Here is a 21283-nt window from a genome sequence, read left to right as displayed (position 1 = left end):
AAAAATACCAACAATTAGTAACAAAAATCACGGGAAAGGTTAAAGGTTAATTCAATAAGTAATCTAACAAAGCCAATGTTAATTAACGTAAGCCTATATATTATATAACTATTTTAGTTTTTAATCTAAATCTAATTTTTGCATTAAACCTTAATTTAATATTGGAGAGGTAAGATCACATCACTAAGCAACAGTGGAAGAGAAATTGCACTAAATTATTTTCATTTCACCGGGATTTTATTCATCCTTTTTAATGGGGAAACGTTTTACCGTTTCCGTATTTCTCATTATGCTAATTGCCTATTTAGTTTACTTCAAGGACAACTACAACAAACACTCCACATGATAAATAGAATCAACATTCACGCAAGTGTTTAACCAATTTAACTAAATCAGATTTAAATTTAATTATACATCCAACATTTTCTCTCAACTTAATTAACTTCTTTAATTTAAATTTGGTTTTTATTCCTAACGATACATTTGATGTTTTAATTGTTTTAATTTTAACTTTAGACAGGGTGACGGAAATTCTTGCCAGCGTATTTAGCATTGGCTCCCAATTCTTCTTCAATACGAAGAATTTGGTTGTACTTTGATAATCTTTCCGATCGGCAAGGAGCACCAGTTTTAATTTGGCCAGTTGATAAGCCTACAACAAGATCAGCGATAAAAGTGTCTTCAGTTTCTCCGCTTCTGTGAGACACCATTGTTCCCCAGTTGTTGGATTTTGCTAAAAGATGACTGAAGTGGAAAGTATTTTTCGTTAAAAATTACTTTAAGATTAATTTGATTAATAATTGTAGGCCGGGCGGCGTTCTAGAGGTCGGGGCCGCGGTCCAGAGTTCGGGGCGGCGTTCTAGAGTTCGGGGCGGCGTTCTAGAGTTCGGGGCGGCGTTCTAGAGTTCGGGGCGGCGTTCTAGAGTTCGGGGCGGCGTTCTAGAGTTCGGGGCGGCGTTCTAGAGTTCGGGGCGGCGTTCTAGAGTTCGGGGCGGCGTTCTAGAGTTCGGGGCGGCGTTCTAGAGTTCGGGGCGGCGTTCTAGAGTTCGGGGCGGCGTTCTAGAGTTCGGGGCGGCGTTCTAGAGTTCGGGGCGGCGTTCTAGAGTTCGGGGCGGCGTTCTAGAGTTCGGGGCGGCGTTCTAGAGTTCGGGGCGGCGTTCTAGAGTTCGGGGACGCGTTCTAGAGTTCGGGGACGCGTTCTAGAGTTCGGGGACGCGTTCTAGAGTTCGGGGACGCGTTCTAGAGTTCGGGGCCGCGTTCTAGAGTTCGGGGCCGCGTTCTAGAGTTCGGGGCCGCGTTCTAGAGTTCGGGGCCGCGTTCTAGAGTTCGGGGCCGCGTTCTAGAGTTCGGGGCCGCGTTCTAGAGTTCGGGGCCGCGTTCTAGAGTTCGGGGCCGCGTTCTAGAGTTCGGGGCCGCGTTCTAGAGGTCGGGGAGGCGTTCTAGAGGTCGGGGAGGCGTTCTAGAGTTCGGGGCCGCGGTCTAGAGGTCGGGGCCTCAAGCACCTCTAGTTGTTTAACACTAAGAAAAGTGTCTTACGCTCTGATAGCTTCCGTGACACTACCAATTTGGTTAACTTTCAAAAGAAGGCAATTGCAAGCTCGTTTTTCAACAGCAGTTTGGATTCTTGTAGGGTTTGTTACCGTCAGATCATCTCTGCAATGGGTTGAACAAGTATTCATTAGAATATGGTTGACAACGCGTCTCTGTGAAGGATTCCTACCCAACAATTTGAATATCAACATTAGAAGTCAATTTAGTCCATCCAGCCCAATCGTCTTGGTCAAAGGGATCCTCAATGGAGGTGATGGGATAAGATTTGATGAATCCCATGTACATTTCACCCAATTCATCAGGAGTAATGTGCTTGCTAACGTCAGAGTTGGGGTTCTTGAAATCCAAGTCATATTTTCCATTACGGAAAAACTCAGAGGCGGCAACGTCCATGCCAATTTCAATTTGTCCAGTGTAGCCAGCGATTTGAATGGCTTCCTTGATCAATTCCAAGGCTTCTTCGTTGTTTGCGATGTCAGGAGCAAAGCCACCTTCATCTCCGACACTAGTGGCATTCAAACCAAACCTATGGAAGGTTTATAGAATGTCAAAACCAAGTTGCACGCGTTAGTGTTCCATCAAGATTTAACCTCTTCTTGATGACATTCTTTAGGTGGTGATAAACTTCAGAGCCCATTTTCATGGCTTCGGTAAATGAAGAGGCACCGGTTGGCAAGATCATGAATTCCTGCATGGCCAGTTTGTTACCAGCATGGCTTCCGCCATTGATGACATTAAAAGCAGGAACTGGTAAGATAATTTGCTTATTTCCTGCCAAATCCGCCAAATGTTGGTACAAAGGAACTTTCTGGAGATCATTTTAGTTATAATTAGAGACAAATTATTCCTGATGCATGTGCCAAGGCTTAACGCGATATTTTTTGGCAAATTTTGGTAAAAATGACGCGTCGTCTGCTTAGGATTCTAATTTGGAAATTGGAACCTTTCCTATCCTAAGTTTCCTTTGTACCGTTAAGCAGACGACGCATAATTTTGCGCAGAAACCGTGCGTTAAGCCTTGGCACGCGTATGGGGAATAAACTTGTTCAACCTTTTGCGCGGCACCAGCCTTGGCTACTGCTAGAGAGACACCCAAAATAGCATTGGCTCCCAACTTGGCTATAAACGGATCCCTCACAAATTAGAAATAGTGGAAACACTAATAGCATCGTCTCTAAAGACCTACATTTATTCTCAGTTCCATCCAAAGACAAGATAAACTCGTCAATTTCAGTTTGTTTAGTGGTGTCAATGTTTTTAGCAATCAATGCAGGGGCGATAATGTTATTGACGTTATTAATAGCGTTTTTTACGCTCTTTCCGTGATAGGCGGTTTTATCACCATCCCTCATTTCCAAAGCTTCATAAATACCAGTTGAAGCGCCACTAGGAACGGCTGCCCTAAAGAGACCCAAGTCCGTGGTAACATCAACTTCAACAGTGGGGTTACCACGACTGTCAAAAATTTGACGAGCGTAGATTTTCTTGATAGACATCCTAAAAAAGTGGTTAATAAACTTTGAAACAAACATTTATTTCGTTCAAATTTGCCGGTATTTGGGTTATTGTGGGTGGACACCTTTTTCAAGGACAACCAAGGTCAAACATGTTAGAGAGGCCTAGGAGGTGACCTTTCGTGCCGGTTATTTTAGATCAATAATATTATTAACTTTATTAAGTTTTTATTAAATTCCAAGACACAAATTGACTTTAATTTCATTCATTCACATAAAATTTAATCGTGATAAATTTACCTGAGAGATAAAATTTTCAATCAACCGGCTTCTCACTTGGCTTCAAAGGGAATGATGATGAAAAAATCTTGCACCCAAATATCACGCAATGTCAGTGACGTAGACACCACTTTAACCAATCAGGTTACGCCAAGGAGGGTTAAAGTCAATGATTCCGTACTTCTTGGTTTTAGGTCATACTGCGTCATTTTTCCAAGGATTTTTATAGAGGTTAGGACTACTTGTTAATTAAAAACTTGTTTTCATTTTCGGAAACCTTGTAAAGAATGACGTAAAGAAAACCAATTAATTTTCGCCCTAGAATGACTTGAAAAAAATATATTTCCGCTAATCTATACTCCTTGTTTTTAGGTCAGTTTGAGTCATTATGACGTCACTTAGGAATAAAGGCAGCGTCGCAGCTGGAAATCGACCACGTGACAGCAAGGTTTAAAGGGAAGGGGTGTTTTTTGGAACCAGTGTGGTAACTGTGGTGATTTACACTAAAGGTCAGCTAAGTTTAAATATAATTCAATTAGAATCTATGCTAAATTTAAATTATTGTGAATTTAACGTTTATTTTGATTATGATATTATTTTAAAGCGCTGCGCATTCTTTGTTTATTTTAATGACGTGCACGTATTGAACTTATTGACATAACCTAGGCTTAACAATGAAACGCCCCTGACTAAGTTATCAACAACATATCGTAGGCCTACTGAACTTGGCTTCATTGGTGCGTTTTTCTTTATTATTTCATATAAAATTTTAATTAAACGTGATTATTAATGAAAGAGTAAATATTTAATAGTCCTTCCCTTATTTTACAATTAAAGCTTTATTGATAAATAACCTAAAAAAAAAAGAAAAAAGTACAGAAATGGTTCCCATAATCGACCTAGAGGAATGTATCAAAGATTCCCCGCTATTTAGGTGAATCTTTTGGAATATTTTTTCTTAAAAAATACTTCCTGAATTATTAGGTATGTATATTAACTATTATAATAAATACAGGGAAGTTATTGATGAAAACGCGGAAGATATAGACAATCTTGAACTAAAGCTTGACAAGGTCAGTTGTCCTTGTAACATTTAAATAACTTATTTTACCTTAATTATATGATATCATGATCATTTATAGATTGTCAGGCTTTGTAATGGAATGGTAGATTCAGGAAAAGTTTATATAGGCTCACAAAAGTGCGTAATATTAATATTTAAAGATAAAATTATTTCCTGTTAATTAAAGTTAAGTTACCATAATGCATTTTTGTAGTTCTTTCATCAATGGAATCAGGGAAATCAGCAGCTATTTTGAAGGAGATTTAACTGTAGTTGTATGTCACCCTACCTTTTTTTTTAGTACTAAGACCATGGATAAAGGACGCGCGTCACGAAATTTGTTTTCGCGCTATAGGATATGCAACTCCCTATTTCTTAATGGCAGCTTATAGATAGTTTTCACACATGGAGGATTCATACCATTTACACCAGGAGGCCGGGCTACCTGGAGGACAAAAGCAGACGGGTTTTTGTCCTCCAGGTAGCCCGGCCTCCTGGTGTAAATGGTATGAATCCTCCATGTGTGAAAACTATAGAGTAATGTCAGTTCTACCATGCAAACGTCATACCATAGAGTAGTGTCTGTAGAGGGGGGGAGTAGACTGTGTATCCCTCCCTCTAGGCGCGCTTTTGTAAGAGGGGATACTGTACGCGCATGGTAGGGGGGATGACACTTAGCTAAGAGATAGAAGGGTATGACGTTTGCATACCTAGAATTAGCCTTATTCCTGATCAGCGCCACCTACCCATAGCGGCGACTTTGAGAACTACTGTAAGCGGCAAGCCAATCAGATGTCGCTAAAATCTGGTGACGTCATTTTTGGTAAGACCCCCCGAGAGTGCCAGTCAGTGACGTCACCAGATTTTAGCGACATCTGATTGGCTTGCCGCTTACAGTAGTTCTCAAAGTCGCCGCTATGGGTAGGTGGCGCTGATCAGGAATAAGGCTAATTGACATTACTCTATTCTATCTCTTAGCTCAGTGTCATCCCCCCCTACCAGGCCCGTACAGTATCCCCTCTTACAAAAGCGCGCCTAGAGGGAGGGATAAACAGTCTACTCCCCTCTCTACTGACACTACTCTATAAGCTGCCATAAAAAATAGGGAGTTGCCTATCCTATAGCGCGAAAACAAATTTCGTCAAGCGAATCCTTTATCCATGCTACGAATTTTTAGTTATTAATCCGCTTGTTACAGACTGCTCTTCAAAGGTTTATCCATGCCTTACAAGAAGTTACCAAATATCAAACTGTATGACGCAATTGACGCGTGTTAAATGATGAAATCGCAAATAATATCCGAATATTTCAGATCCTAATGGATCAAGCTCAAAGATCTGTCATGAAAAACCTAAACAAATTTATCAAAACCGACATTAAACAAGTCAAAGACACGAAAAAACATTTTGAAAAGATCTCCGATGACTTAGATAATGCTTTAATTAGACATTCTCAAGTTCCACGTTCTAAAAGTCACGAATGTGATGAAGCTAACAATTTATTGACAGCCACTAGGTCTTGCTTTCGTTATACGGCTTTAGATTATGTTTATTATGTAGGTTGACCTACGAAAAAACCAATATTAAGAGCTATTTCTAACAATATTTATTATATTTTTTAAGCTAAGTACATTACAGTCTAGAAAACGTTACGAGCTGTTAGACACGGTAACTAAAAACATACAAACTGTTTTTTTTTTTTTTTTTCAAGTTTTTGCGTGACGAAAACTAATTTGAAGGTTAATTTTAATAGCTATTATCATTGATGCATGCCTATACCACTTATTTTCATCAAGGATCAGACCTTTTTCAAGATTTTGATCCATTTTTTAAACAACTAGAAACTACGGTAGTTGAATGTTCAAGGAATTTTTTCAAAACACCCCTGTGTACAAATCATTTAAATTTCCTTATAGTTAACAGAGCTACACAGTGAAACCAGTGAATTAGAAAAGAAATTAGACGGAAGACATAATATGGTTAATCAAAAAGTACGCGCAATTCGGAGTAATTAAGCAGTGGTGTGCGAGTACTCGGTTCGAGTATCGCGCCGAGTACTCGACTCGATACTCTATGACAATATATTGAAATGCTCGAGAAAGGTTCGAGTAGTTTTTAACTAAATACTCGAATCCGAGGCTTATAACTTTAGTAGACAATGTGCTCATAAGCATTTATTTTGAAAATAACTACCTGTTTAATGTTTAATTTTTCACTAACTCGATTAATACTCGACAAGTAAATATTTGGGACTCGATTAATACTCGACAGGTAAATATTCGGGACTCGATTAATACTCGACATGTAAATATTCGGGACTCGATTAATACTCGACATGTAAATATTCGGGATTCGATTAATACTCTACAAGTAAATATTCGGGACTCGATTAATACTCTACAAGTAAATATTCGGGACTCGATTAATACTCTACAAGTAGATATTCGGGACTCGATTAATACTCTACAAGTAAATATTCGGGACTCGATTAATACTCTACAAGTAAATATTCGGGACTCGATTAATACTCTACAAGTAAATATTCGGGACTCGATTAATACTCTACAAGTAAATATTCGGGATTCGATTAATACTCTACAAGTAAATATTCGGGACTCGATTAATACTCTACAAGTAGATATTCGGGACTCGATTAATACTCTACAAGTAAATATTCGGGACTCGATTAATACTCGACAGGTAAATATTCGGGACTCGATTAATACTCTACAAGTAGATATTCGGGACTCGATTAATACTCGACAAGTAAATATTCGGGACTCGATACTAGAAAAAATTTTGGATACTCGGCTTTATACTCGATATGAAATTAGTTTTGATACTCGGACTCGGCTCGAAACCGAAAAAACGGGACTCGCGCGCCACTGTAATTATAAGCGCCAATATTAACTTTTAGGCGCGTTTTTTCAGGATTTTGTTCCTACAATCGTTAAGGAGGATAATTCCTCTAATAGCGTGATTCGTTTAGAAGGTTATTTATTCAAAAGAACCTCGAACGCTTTCAAAACTTGGAATCGAAGGTGGTTCATCATTCAAAACAATCAGCTAGTGTATAGGAAACGAACTAGGGATAATTTAACTGTCATGGAAGATGATTTAAGGCTCTGTACTGTCAAACCGGCTGTGGAAATTGATAGGCGATTTTGTTTCGAAGTTTTATCGCCTTCAAAGTACGCCTTAAAATAACGCCAATTTAAACTGGTTTTAATTAATTAGTTTATTTAACAACTGAAGGAGTCATATGCTTCAAGCTGATTCCGATGAAGGTTGTCAACAATGGATAACCGCGATGCAAGCCGGGATTAACGCTGCTTTGCATCAACCTATGAGAGAAAAGACTGAAAATGTCCGAAATTGAATTTACTTTCAAATTAGCCTTATTCCTGATCAGCGCCATCTACCCATAGCGGTGACTTTGAGAACTACTGTAAGCGGCAAGCCAATCAGATGTCGCTAAAATCTGGTGACGTCATTTTTGGTAAGACCCGAGAGTGCCAGTTAGTGACGTCACCAGATTTTAGCGACATCTGATTGGCTTGCCGCTTACAGTAGTTCTCAAAGTCGCCGCTATGGGTAGGTGGCTCTGATCAGGAATAAGGCTAATTATTTTCTTTTCTTTTCTAAAAATAACCATCCATCAATCCCCATTTCTTAGGATTCTTTAACTACTTCTTCAACGGTTAGACCTTGTAATGTTACCGCCACGCCCCCTCCTAAGCCACCAAGAGCTCATAAGTAAATCCTTATAACATTCCCACTTCACTCGGTACTTATAGTAACATATTTTGCAGTCAAATATTAGCTTTACCAGGAAATGAACTATGTTGCGATTGCAAATCTCCCGATCCTAGATGGGCTAGTATAAACTTGGGGATAACACTCTGCATCGAATGTTCGGGCATTCATCGTAGTTTAGGCGTTCACGTTTCCAAAGTTAGATCTCTCACTCTCGATGCCTGGGAACCAGAGTTGTTAAAAGTGATGGCGGAATTAGGGAACACGCTGGTTAATCGTTTTTACGAAGCCAAAGTTGATGAAACTGTCGCCCAAAGAGCCACCGCCGATTGTCCTAGGAATATTAGGGAATTGTGGATCAAGGCCAAGTACGTTCAACGTGCTTTTGTCATTCCCTTACCTAGCTTACCGCCTTTAAACGTCACCAACATCAACGGGGATGAAAATTCGGTCTCATCCGGGAACCCGACACGATGGAGGGTTCGTAAATTAAATCGGAGAAGGAGAAATTTCATTTCAATGGAAGGAAATGAAAATTCGTTACTTTTAAGTAAATGATTTAGATTTAGAAAGTACCTTTAAAGTTTAAATATTTATGTTAAATTAAAATTAAAATTTAAATCTACAGATTCTCTAAATTCTGTGCCTGATAGAAAATCTTCCGCTAGTTCAGAATCGTCTATGAAATCTGTTCCTTCGTCCGAAGGTTTAGCCATAAATATAGTCGCGCCAACGGAACCAATAGCCATTAATAACGAATCTAATGAGGAGGATAATAAACCAATTATATCTTTGGCAACAACCGGCAGATCGCTGGGATCTCAAAGTTTATTGTCAATTGAGAAATCGGTTGACGAAGATATTCTTATATTTGGAGATATTGAAGATATATCTCAGTCTTCAAGTACGTAATTAGCCTTATTCCTGATCAGCGCCATCTACCCATAGCGGTGACTTTGAGAACTACTGTAAGCGGCAAGCCAATCAGATGTCGCTAAAATCTGGTGACGTCATTTTTGGTAAGACCCCCCGAGAGTGCCAGTCAGTGACGTCACCAGATTTTAGCGACATCTGATTGGCTTGCCGCTTACAGTAGTTCTCAAAGTCACCGCTATGGGTAGATGGCGCTGATCAGGAATAAGGCTAATTCATTCCGTGATAATGCGGTAATGATCCGGTTAATTGTTATAATTAACGCGTTTAATAGATTTGGAGCTTGACAGCGCGGATGAATCTCCGACTATGGATGAAGAAAATGATGACGAAAACATTCCTATTGATAATATCAGTGAACTTCATCCTGATTTGTTATTGTACAGGTAATTTAATTTAATTTAATTAGTTTAGAGAGTGATTTTAAGTACAATTTTTGAATTTAATGTTCAATGTTAACTCAGAGCCGCCGCTGTGCATAATCTGTCGGCCATGTGTGAAGCGTTAGCCGCTAATGGAAATCCTAATTGGGCTAATATGAATGAAAATGGAGAGTTTGCTCTTCATCAAGCCATTAGAAGTGTACGTTCGTTCGTTATTTTGATTGAGTTAATTTTAATGGGGTTTCTATTATTTTGCGTCGCCGACATATAGGGGTCTATAATGGCTTGCGAGTACTTAATTCTTAATGCTGCTAAGTGCAATAATAAAGATATTTCCGGAAGAACCGCTCTTCATTTGGCGACTGATCTGGGACATACTGGGTAAATTTTTATTGATGTATATTAAGACTTAATTGATGTGTATTTTGGTTTAATTGATGTGTATTTTTGTTTAATTGATGGGTATTTTTGTTTAATTGATCTGTATTTTTGTTTAATTGATGAATATTTTGGCTTAATTGACGGATATTCGGACTGATATGTAGACACTTCTTCGTGTTAAAAAGTCTAAACCATCTCAAACCCTTTTTTTTTGTTTTTCAGTCAAGTATGTTTATTGCTTAAACGAGGCGTCGATCAAAGCGCGGAAGATAATGAGAACAAAACGGCTCTGGCATTAGCTATTGAAAAAGCTAACGCTGATATTGTTACATTGTAAGTTTCACATAAATCTATCGGAAATCTACACCCCCCGGTTCTTAACGCAAAAAAAATTCAAAACAGATTACGATTGGCCAAATTAAATGAAGAAATGCGAAGAGACGAGTTTGGAAATCCCGGTGACGAGACTTTTAACGAAGTGGTCAGAGATTTTTCCCATATGGCATCGCACAACCCTGAAAAATTAAGGAGACAACCCAGCATTTCAGACGGTTAGTGCTTGTTTGCTTAATGATTAATTAAATTAAATTAAATTAATTAATTAAGCGAAATGCTTAGCTTTAATTTAAAGTTAAAATACCAAAAAAAAAAAAAATCCCCCTAAACGTATAGTTAATCGAAAACGAAAAAGAAAAAAAAATTAAATAATCTTAAATTATATTTAGAAATCGTTAAATCATCGAGCAAAATTAATTAATTAAGTTGTTCCTATATTATATTATTATTATTATTATTATATTTGAATCAGTATTAATTATATTGATACAATTGAAGGTAAATCGTTTAACTGATAATGTCGCCTAAATATTTAAATTTAAATTCCTCTTAATCATTATAAAACTTAATTTAATTAACGAGGAATTTAAAATTCAAATGTTAATATAATATACCCAAGAAGTTAATGAATGATTGCAACGTACACGATACGATTACAAATTTAAAAGCACATATTCAGATGCTTTAATTAATTGATTGGTTATTGGTTCCTAAAACCAATTAAATACTCGGTCGGGTTTATATATTAAATGCCAGGGTTCATACATACACTCCTGGAAATATCAGGGAAATCATTTCAAATGTTAAAGAAATATCAAAAATAAGGAAAAATCATGGAAATTTTAGCTAGTTTGAGGGGTTTTTTCTTAGAACCGAATGAGCCCTGTAAGAAACACGTCACTAGCGAGAAATATTAGGGGCCGTTAGACAGTTTAGGAAATCCCTGAAAATCCCAGGGGAAAATTTTGAGATTTGTGAAAGTATTTTTCCAACCCAAAAATATCTTTTCAACAGAAGTTTAGACGCAGAAATGAAGTTGTGAAGAATTGGCCTTATTCCTGATCAACGCCACCGAGGCGTAGCGGCGACTTTTGGAACTATAATAATACGGTAGCCAATTACAGGTGGCGCTGGAGTCGATGGACTCTGATGGAGATCTGTTATTTTCTATGTTTTGATTATTAACGCTTCAACTTCAAAAAAACATGTTTTAACTAATTATTATTAACCTAATAATCTCCAAATAGACCAAAATCGAATGAAAACTTACTCCGAAAGTCTTATTTCATAATATTAGACAGAATAAGAAAGGTAAAATCAACTTTTAATACTTTTGAAACCATATCGCTTGTTAAGCCTTGGCTATTCACATGATTCAGAAAGATCAACAAAACATAGAAAATAACAGATCTCCATCAGAGTCCATCGACTCCACCGCCACCTCTAATTGGCTACCGTATTATTATAGTTCCAAAAGTCGCCGCTACGACTCGGTGGCGTTGATCAGGAATAAGGCAGATTGTAGGCCTAGCTAGGAGACCAGGAGATTTATTTTTTAAATTTTTTGTACGTTGTATGAACCCTAATTAGTAATTATGATCGCAAAACTCGCTAATTGGCTTCTTTAACCACCTATACGTTGAAAAGAGAAACGTATAAAGCTTAATTAAATAGGTATTGATACTTAATTTCATAATTAATTACATTACATACTCAGGTGGTTGCCTATCGTACAGGCCGAGCCTATTTAAAATGCGTAAAGGTCGAAAAGTTAAAAATCGGGGCGTATTTTCCAATTCCAACAAGAAATTTAGTGGCAAGTGAGACTATAATGACTATATTCAGAAAGAGACAGGTTTTATATACCAATATTTAAACCAGGAGCTACGTACCTTAATTAAAATTTACGGGATTAATTAATTACACGGTTAATTAATTAAGCAATTAATTCAAAAGCTGTTAACGACCTTCCTTAATTAAAAACCAAAAAAAAAAAAATAAAACGCAAGCAACGCGTGTGTGCCAATTAATGCTAGAGAAGAGAAAAAAATAATTAATAATTATAACAATTAACGAACGATGCATCGAGTTTTTAATTTTTTTATTGTTAAAATTTAACGATCTTTTTAATTTCATTTTGTAAAGAATAACTTGAAGAATTCTTTCTTAAGCTTTACGCGATTGAAAATATTATCTTATTTACATACATACATACACAAGTTAATTACGGAAAAAATTAATTAACTTTGAAGTAAAGTTAAGTTAAGTTAAGTTTAGTAGAAAATAAGATCGACAAAAGACAGACGCGGCTTCCTAAATTTAAATTGGCACCATTTTAAATTGTTTATCTCGATAAAACGGAGATATGTATGATCAAGAAATCATCGTATTCAAGTATATAAAGTTATATGAACTAAACCAAATTGAATTAAAAAATATATATATATACAGGCAAATTATTTTTACACGACACCAAGAAGTGATATCTAGTTTATTAGGGAGAAGGTATAAGATGCCTAAGTATTCGCGCCTCGCCATAGTCCCAGTCCCCCTTTTCAAAATACAAGGGGGGGGGGCGTAAAAGGAGGCCGGGCTATTTCGCCTCTCCTCAGTCGGAAAATACTCAAATAGTAATTTTCGTTGTTCGGGGGGGGGGCGTAAAAGGAGGCCCGGGCTATTTCGCCTCTCCTCAGTCAGAAAATACGTAATTTTCGTTGTTCGGGGGGGGGGGCGTTAAAGGAGGCCCGGGCTATTTCGCCTCTCCTCAGTCAGAAAATACGTAATTTTCGTTGTTCGGGGGGGGGGCGTAAAAGGAGGCCCGGGCTATTTCGCCTCTCCTCAGTCAGAAAATACGTAATTTTCGTTGTTCGGGGGGGGGCGTAAAAGGAGGCCCGGGCTATTTCGCCTCTCCTCAGTCAGAAAATACGTAATTTTCGTTGTTCGGGGGGGGGGGCGTAAAAGGAGGCCCGGGCTATTTCGCCTCTCCTCAGTCAGAAAATACGTAATTTTCGTTGTTCGGGGGGGGGGGCGTAAAAGGAGGCCCGGGCTATTTCGCCTCTCCTCAGTCAGAAAATACGTAATTTTCGTTGTTCGGGGGGGGGGCGTAAAAGGAGGCCCGGGCTATTTCGCCTCTCCTCAGTCAGAAAATACGTAATTTTCGTTGTTCGGGGGGGGGGGCGTAAAAGGAGGCCCGGGCTATTTCGCCTCTCCTCAGTCAGAAAATACGTAATTTTCGTTGTTCGGGGGGGGGGGCGTAAAAGGAGGCCCGGGCTATTTCGCCTCTCCTCAGTCAGAAAATACGTAATTTTCGTTGTTCGGGGGGGGGGCGTAAAAGGAGGCCCGGGCTATTTCGCCTCTCCTCAGTCAGAAAATACGTAATTTTCGTTGTTCGGGGGGGGGCGTAAAAGGAGGCCCGGGCTATTTCGCCTCTCCTCAGTCAGAAAATACGTAATTTTCGTTGTTCGGGGGGGGGGGCGTAAAAGGAGGCCCGGGCTATTTCGCCTCTCCTCAGTCAGAAAATACGTAATTTTCGTTGTTCGAGGGGGGGGGCGTAAAAGGAGGCCGGGCTATTTCGCCTCTCCTCAGTCGGAAAATAGTAATTTTCGTTGTTCGGGGGGGGCGTAAAAGGAGGCCCGGGCTATTTCGCCTCCTCTCCTCAGTCGGAAAATATGACTGTAATTTTCGTCATTCGCGTCGCGCTGACGTGAGTTTTCAAGAACCAATGAGATCGATGCTGGTTGTAATTTAGAGGCGGCGGGGATTAACTCCCGACCTACTATACGTTTGGACTGGAGATAAAGCTAGATTATAAATGTGGAGCGAATTTATACCTTCGCCCTAATAAACTAGATATCACTTCTTGCTAGAACGTAACCCAATTAATTTTATCACAGATATTTACATTTTACAAAAACATTCAATTCAAACTTTTCTTTATACTAAGTAAAAAAAAAACTCTATCTTTCTCTCATTAGGCCTAATTTGGAAGCAGATCTTTCAACACAATCTTCAAATGAGCGCAAAATTGAAATTGCCGTTTTAAGTTTTCTTTTTTCAAATAGAGGAAACTTCTTGCGATTGGAAATTGTTCTTTAAACTCCCGCAATCGACAGGAAATGAAACGATTTCCTTTAATTCATTGGCGTTAGATTTGGGCGCGAGATACAGGGATACTTCTACAGGGTCTAAACCCTTTGTTTCAGGAAGGTTTTTGTACAGGAATATCGTTATTACAACAGTTATGGCCACGAATAATAAAAAGACATAATGGGAACAAATAACCTGAAAGATTGTAGTAATTAGGCTTAAGTAGGGCGTTCGTATTATTGACCTAATTTTGGCCTACTGGACGGTAACAGAACATATGGATGAAGGATGAGCGTGAGGAAATTTGTTTTCACGCTATAGGATCGGCAACTCCCTATCTCGAACGACAGAATATTCTGTATATACTCTGTTACAACGTCGGTTGTCAGCACGCGCAAAGCTATTTCTCTATGTAACGTAGCTTTGTACGTGCTGTCAAGAGACAAAAAACTTCAGGATCTTCAGGATTTAAAATATCCGCGAGTTTTTTAGCTCGAGTGCACGGACCTCTAGGCCTTAGTTTCAAATAGGTATGAAATTGCCTATAGCCTACTACACGTATTTGAAACTAAGGCTTAGAGGTCCGTGCACTCGAGCTAAAAAACTCGCGGATATTTTAAATCCTGAAGATCCTGAAGTTTTTTGTCTCTTGACAGCACGTACAAAGCTACGTTACATAGAGAAATAGCTTTGCGCGTGCTGACAACCGACGTTGTAACAGAGTGTATACAGAATATTCTGTCGCTCGAGATAGGGAGTTGCCTATCCTGTAGAGTGAAAACAAATTTCCGCACGCGCATTCTTTATCCATGGTATAATGTTATGTTACCTGAACCTTTTCAATACATACCTGTAGATATGGAAATGCAAAGGCAACCACAAAATTAGCGAACCAATTAGCCGAACTTCCTAAACTCATACCAGCAGCTCGTGGCCCTTGTTGGAAGAGTTCGCTGCCAATCATATGCGCTAATGGGCCTGTAAAAATGTTTAAACTTGGTTATCAACGTTAGAAAGCTATTTTAAAAACGATATTTATACCTAATCCTAGTCCGTAAAGGCATACAAAGCTTAAAAATGCGTAAATTGTGACGTAGGGAAGCCATGTCGCTAGTTTCTGTGGGGGAAAATAGTCGTATTTCAAGTTTATATCAAACCACGTGGAATTTTATGTAATTCAAATTTTGGCGCCAAAAAGGGATATCTAGAGGGCGCGCAAAAGTGTTTTAAGCGCGGGAATTTCAAACTACACTTGCTTCGTATTTAAAAATCGGATTATCTATGTCAAGTTTGGACTGAACCTTTAGAACCAGAATAAGTTCCGATATTTCAATGTTTTTAAATGTTATTGGACTCTGATCTCTTAAAAAAAGTCCGGTATGCGTTCTGGATAAGGAAACTATCAACTATTGTGTCCTCGCGGAGCGCTCCCATGGAGGAATAAAACTAGGAGATCCTATTCTTCAAAAACAGTCTTTAACGAAGCTGGAAACTACTACTACCATTTTTATTGCTCCTTGGGAGCGCTCCGCGAGGACCCAAAGGAAAACGCTATAAGCCTCTTCATAAACATTTTCATCTTAAAGGTTAAACTTATTATAAATAGCTATAATTGATGACTGAGGTTAAAATAAGAGGGGTAATATTGCAAAGTTAATCGTAAAATAGGCCTAACTACTTTAGGCTTAGGATTTACAAGTAAATATCACCTGAAGAACCATAGAAATTGAGAGTCCAATTAAACAAACGACAATTCCTATCATACTAATAAATATCAATGGCCTCCTTTTGCATCTGTTAACCGCAACAACCTACATAAATCATTGCAAATTAAGAGATTAGATTACAAAATGGCGCGAACGTTAAACGTCGACCTTTTTCCCCTGATGAACAAAGGACGTCTAAAGTTCACGTTTCTATATCCATTAGGGTCAGTTTAAAAACCTATATTGTATCAATTAACTTACAGCAACGAGGGACATGATAACGTTCGTAAGTCCCGCCCCTATGCTTCCATATTGCGCTTGAACTTCAGTCATTCCGGCGGATTTAAACGTATCCATGGAGTAGTAAAATGCCTGTCAGAAAAGGAATTACGTGTAACATAAGTTCATAATAAGATATTTCCATAAGTTTGTCACTGGTTACAAACTGGTGCTTGTCATGAAGTGACGTAGGTCAGATTCTCGTAAAGCGACGCCTATAAAAGGCTTAGTAATGCAGACTAAATAGGAAGATGGACTGCAATATTAAAGGGGCTGGCCGGAGCTGTTGGGGTGAAGGGGGTTCAAACTGTTGGTTAGCATATTGCTTACCCGCCCACCGCGACGGTGGCGCCATTCCTTGTGGCCAAAGAGCTGGGTGTTTTCCCCCTGAACTAAGGGCGGTCTCCCCCCCCCAACAGCGCCGGTGAGCCCCTTTAACCGAGTGTACTCTGCAAATCTCGCTTGTCGTTCTCGAACTAACTCGAGCTGTAAGTCGCTAGCATTTCGAAGTATGGTAGTGTCATACTTATGGAACATATCTTATAAACTTATGATGCTATCATCAAATAACTGCGAGTGGAAATTAAGTCCAGGTCCTTACTTAACGTGTGACCCTAAAATATCTATCGCGTTGAACACAAACAAACAAATAAACAAACATAGATAAGCCTAAACATTACGAAATTACGCTCTGGAACATGACTGACTTGTCAGAGAAAACTATACGCTCTCGAACATGACTTAGTATCAAAGACAACGGTAAACAAGGGTTCTCTAGGTATGTAGGACATAAATGTACGGGTCTTTATGATGTTTTTAACTCGATGAAGGCTTACCCCTTGGCTAATTCCCAAACCAACTCAAATCCAAAAAAAAAAAAAAACGAGAAAGATCTATCTATAGGTTAGGAATGAAAACAAAAATTTGTCAAAAATCCCATGGCTCCAAGAGAGCTCGGAAAGTTACGCGAAATATTTCTGACAATGGGAAAGGGTAGGTGAAACTGAAAACCGGTATCTTTCAATTTTAATTCATTAGAAGAATGTCAGGAAACCAGAATATGACGTAATCCAGGTAAGGTAGAGGCGAACAGTTACTTAACCCCAAGTCTCAGAGAAGGGGTGGATATAGACCAATGTACTACGCGAAATGCGAGACCTTGAGTCACTTACCACGCTAATACCAGACAACTGTTGACCCGCTTGCATGGCGCAAACTAGTAAAATAGGTAACCGTGTCTCGGGTGAGGTTAGAACTTTCCACATGGTCCAAGTTGGGTTAGATTGGGTCATCTTTTGCTCCTTTCTCAAACTGGTCATATCGTCCTCCAAATAATTTACCGACATTTGGCGAAGTTTTTCCAATTCTAAACGATAAGATTGTTAGTTCCCTTTTGTGCCCACGAAATTATACGAACCTTTAATGGCTTTTGCTTCGTCTTTACGAACGATGTACAAGTAAGAGGGACTTCTGGGACAGAAAACTAGCGCGAATAGACCAAGACCCACACCAGTTGCGTATAAGGATAACAAAACTGGCCATGATTCCTCAGTACCTTAAGTGTTATAATACGTATACTGTTATGTATTTAGAGAATAGGATATTAGGCCTATTTTTATTTTAAACTTGCCTAGAATCTCTCTACGGCCAAGTATTTGGGACAAAAGGATACCCGAAGTTAATCCCAACTGGTGCATGACTCCGAATCCACCACGCATGTGGGCCGGTGCGGTTTCCTATATAGATATTTACTTGTATATTAATTAATAATTTGAATAAGTATAAATCGGTTTAAACGCGTTCCCCGTACCATTAAATACATTGGAACCACGCTTGATCCGAGACCTAAAAATAGACAACCGTCATTTGATGAATTTCTAGCCAACCAGGTTTATAATCAGTCCACTGGTAGCCGTAAAATAGACCAATTTGGAATTTACAAGCAGAGAAACCAACACACAGGGGCGAAATCGACATTTGGGGTATTCTCCCTGGCGCCAAGAAGCAACGCCAGGCGGAGTTCACACGAGTTCACTACACGCGAGAGGCTAACCGACTCGCAATGCCTCTGGTAGAAGTAGAACTTAGCTTCTTGGCGAGAGGGACAATACCCCAATGGCGATTTCGCCCCTGTGTGTTGGTTTCTCTGTTTGTAATTTCCAATTAGTCTATTCTCCGCCATTTTGTGAGAAAGCTGAGGAGCTATTAGTAAGGCTTGTCCCTCTTTCCCTATTGACCAATCTGGCGTTCTTGACCAGTAGACGGACTACTATATTTTACGTCCCCCAAATTAGACAAGTTAAGAAAACGTCCGGAAAGATTTCTTAACCTCTCTACAATAACTTCAAAGAAGGAAATAAAGAAAGGCTTAGTTAGCTATAGTTAACGTCACTGGTAATCAACTTAAACCATTTTACTATGACAACTCGCCACGTCTATTTTACTACCTGTACCACGTAATTAGGGTACGGTTACGCGCGCGTGTTGTTGTCATGGAAACATATTCAACTTCTTTCTTTGAATTCCAAATTAACATTTGTATTTTACCAATATAATTCAAAAAATAACAATAAAAGCCTATCCTTTGTTGATAAAAGTCAAGTTTTGTCGGTAAAAACTGACCTTAAATTTGTAGGCCTAATAACTTTATTCTTCGTCCGAAGAGAAGAGAGATTGAGATTGAGAGAGAGAGAGAGAGAGAGATTTTGTTTTCAACGTGTTGCTTTGTGATGTTCGATCTTACCCCCATAGAACCCGGCGAGAATACGACCCGCGATTAGTAACTCCACTGAAGATGCGATTTCGGAGAAGGCAAATAGGGCCGCGGATATTAGACCCACTACGCTGTTCACCATTAACGTCGGTTTCCTATAAAACACCCCCAAGAACGAAAGGTGCAAAGGTTACTTTGAGCAGAGTCTCTCGAATCATAATAATTAAACGAAGATAGGGAAAGATATGGAAAAATCCACCTTTCTCTATTGTTTCCCTAACATAAAGAATTTGCTTCTATTTCTCATTGAATATTGAACTGTTTGGAACCGTGACTGTTATAGTATCGGACGCGTTCCTTTATTTTAACCATGAATATACAGCGTTTTCAGACTTGGAGAATTGATACCATTTACTAGAGGAGAACGGGCTACTTGGCTTACAAAGTGCAATACCAAGTAGTCAGGCCTCCTGGTGTAAATGGTATCAAACCTCCTTGTTTGAAAACTATGTAAAGCGAGCTATTGGTAACAACGCTGCATAGAGGCGATTTATAGTTCAATATAATTTTTATACACTATACTACATCTACTTTGTTTAGTATGAAAAAAAAGCTATAAAAATAGGTTAATTGTATCGCAACTCGCCTTCCGTATCGATTTGCTAAATATCCGGCACTTAACGAGCCAAAAACGGCACCGGCCAAGAAAATAGAAACGACACTTGACCAGAGAATGTCCATTTGTGAGCGCGTTAAAAGAAAGCCCCGTTCGCTCAGAGTTTTATTGCAAAAATTCTCCAAAATCTGTTTTGTAAAATTAAAGTTATAGCCCTTTATTTCATTTCCTTCGTATTGACTTATGTTACCGTTTGAGGCATGTTGATGACCCCCAAATTATAACCGGTTGGTACACTGTTTCCAATTGTACCAACGAAGATTAATAACGCTAAAATGATATTGAAACCCATGTGCTTCTATAAAAAACAAGGAAAATCCAAGGTTGACTAGTGTTTCGGAAATGATTCGCTTTCATACATGGCGTAGAGGAAATATGAATGAAAGTAAAAGTTTATCTAATAGTGAAATACGTCTTCATCTATTTCCTCTAAACCATTCATGCAACTGACGGACTTTGCTACAGTATGCTTCAAAAGTCGCGTCTATGGTCGGAAAACATGGGTTTTTCGCAGTTTTCCAAACCATATGATAATAAGTTGCATTCTTAGAACAAGAAACCATAATCGAAAAGAAAAAACACTATTCCCATCGTAAAATTATTAAAACTGCTTTATAAAGCATGTACATACTGTAACTGGCTTCCCATTTTTCGATGTTATACTTGAATTAGAAACCGTTTGTATTATAATTTTTCCTTCGGCATCTAAAATACTTAAACTTGAAGTTTTCAATAGAACCATTTTCAAAAAAAATGGTTTGAATTAAGGGATTTAGAATAAATCTGCCGCGATAAACGGAACTATAGGACGGAGAAAGCGACAATGCTGCACTGCCGCACCTGGAAGTTTTGCGGTGAATACCGACTTAAGGGGAGAACGCTTCGCTCCGTTGCTAAGCGACTTCTCCGAAGTTCTATCCTATTCTCTCGACTGCTGAAACTCTTCTGAATCTGAACCTTTACTATCTCGCTTGTTCAGAGGCTCAGCTGGGAGAAGAAGGAACCGGTTGAATCCGGAACCGAAGTTTCCCGCCTTCCCATTATGTTCTGTTCTATTAGCTTGTTGCAGGGGCCAGGGGCAATGGTTAGGGGCTGCTAGCATTTTTTTCGTAATTATCATTGTTTCAGCTCAAAGTACAAATATCATATGTTATGTATATGTTCATTGTTTTCAAAGTTATTTGAATTATGTATATTGTTTTGACTAAGTTGTCGTCATTTTATTCAATTGAAAACATTCCAAGTATTGTAAGGAAGTCAACCCCTAGGGCTTTTATTTAATTAAGTCTTATTTTATACGTAATGTAGTTGTCAGACATTCATTATTTTAATGGTAGGCCTAATTATGATGAAATTCTTCCCTCCGTCTGCGAAGGGGGAAAGTAAAGAGGCTTTCCCGCGATCGCGATCGATAATTACAGGAAAAGGCGCACATGGTTCGAACTAAAGGTAAAATTAATTTACGCTTTCAATATTGGATCATATAATTTCGTTTCTATCATAAAATATATTAATTTCATCATTTATTTATATAAAAAGCACGTATACGCTGTTGAGGAAAAAAACCAAATTCCCGCCAAGTTTTCAAATAAAAATTTGAAGGCGATCCCTTTAATTCCTTTATGCCGTTTCCATTGGAAATTTCCATGGAGGAAGTTTACGGGAGTGAGAATGGAAGCCCCTTTAAA

The 21283-nt window shown here is 38.7% G+C and overlaps 3 protein-coding genes across 4 annotated transcripts; 1 reads left to right on the top strand and 2 right to left on the bottom strand.

The window, feature by feature from the left end:
- Positions 1 to 367: 367 nt before the first annotated feature.
- On the bottom strand, positions 368 to 3464 carry Eno (alpha-enolase). Its single transcript, XM_089858457.1, has 7 exons — positions 3306 to 3464; positions 2738 to 3048; positions 2603 to 2670; positions 2142 to 2359; positions 1721 to 2077; positions 1537 to 1653; positions 368 to 744 (listed from the first exon to the last, which is right to left on the bottom strand). Exons 2-7 carry the CDS (start codon positions 3045 to 3047, stop codon positions 513 to 515), a joined length of 1302 nt encoding a protein of 433 aa, XP_089714583.1. The 5' UTR covers position 3048; positions 3306 to 3464; the 3' UTR covers positions 368 to 512.
- Positions 3465 to 3733: 269 nt separating this feature from the next.
- On the top strand, positions 3734 to 14243 carry CenB1A (Centaurin beta 1A). The gene is made up of 21 exons (XM_089858428.1): positions 3734 to 4021; positions 4122 to 4218; positions 4300 to 4357; positions 4427 to 4485; positions 4562 to 4622; positions 5546 to 5599; positions 5660 to 5902; positions 5970 to 6014; positions 6100 to 6195; positions 6263 to 6337; positions 7278 to 7537; positions 7602 to 7713; positions 8023 to 8102; positions 8159 to 8652; positions 8731 to 9006; positions 9310 to 9421; positions 9500 to 9617; positions 9690 to 9799; positions 10022 to 10132; positions 10202 to 10350; positions 14110 to 14243. The coding sequence occupies exons 2-21, from the start codon at positions 4166 to 4168 to the stop codon at positions 14175 to 14177; spliced, it is 2634 nt and encodes an 877-aa protein (XP_089714554.1). The 5' UTR covers positions 3734 to 4021; positions 4122 to 4165; the 3' UTR covers positions 14178 to 14243.
- LOC149709920 (solute carrier family 2, facilitated glucose transporter member 3-like) lies at positions 12220 to 20550 on the bottom strand. Of its 2 annotated transcripts, XR_016376406.1 has the most exons (14): positions 20227 to 20550; positions 19786 to 19893; positions 19566 to 19723; positions 18950 to 19074; positions 18017 to 18051; positions 17837 to 17942; positions 17624 to 17761; positions 17379 to 17572; positions 16189 to 16299; positions 15931 to 16032; positions 15263 to 15338; positions 15072 to 15199; positions 13062 to 14416; positions 12220 to 12757 (listed from the first exon to the last, which is right to left on the bottom strand). XR_016376406.1 is itself a non-coding variant. In XM_089858448.1 (13 exons), the coding sequence occupies exons 1-13, from the start codon at positions 20335 to 20337 to the stop codon at positions 14189 to 14191; spliced, it is 1620 nt and encodes a 539-aa protein (XP_089714574.1). In that variant the 5' UTR covers positions 20338 to 20550; the 3' UTR covers positions 12220 to 14188. The 2 variants fall into 2 exon arrangements, 1 of the variants encoding a protein (XP_089714574.1); XM_089858448.1 differs by having other exon boundaries at positions 12220 to 14416.
- Positions 20551 to 21283: the final 733 nt, after the last annotated feature.

This window comes from Phalangium opilio, unplaced genomic scaffold, assembly GCF_054372755.1.
Source record: "Phalangium opilio isolate 3A_F unplaced genomic scaffold, DU_Popi_V2 ptg000011l_1, whole genome shotgun sequence".
NCBI lineage: Eukaryota > Metazoa > Arthropoda > Arachnida > Opiliones > Phalangiidae > Phalangium > Phalangium opilio.
This window is presented reverse-complemented; position numbering and strand designations above follow the sequence as displayed.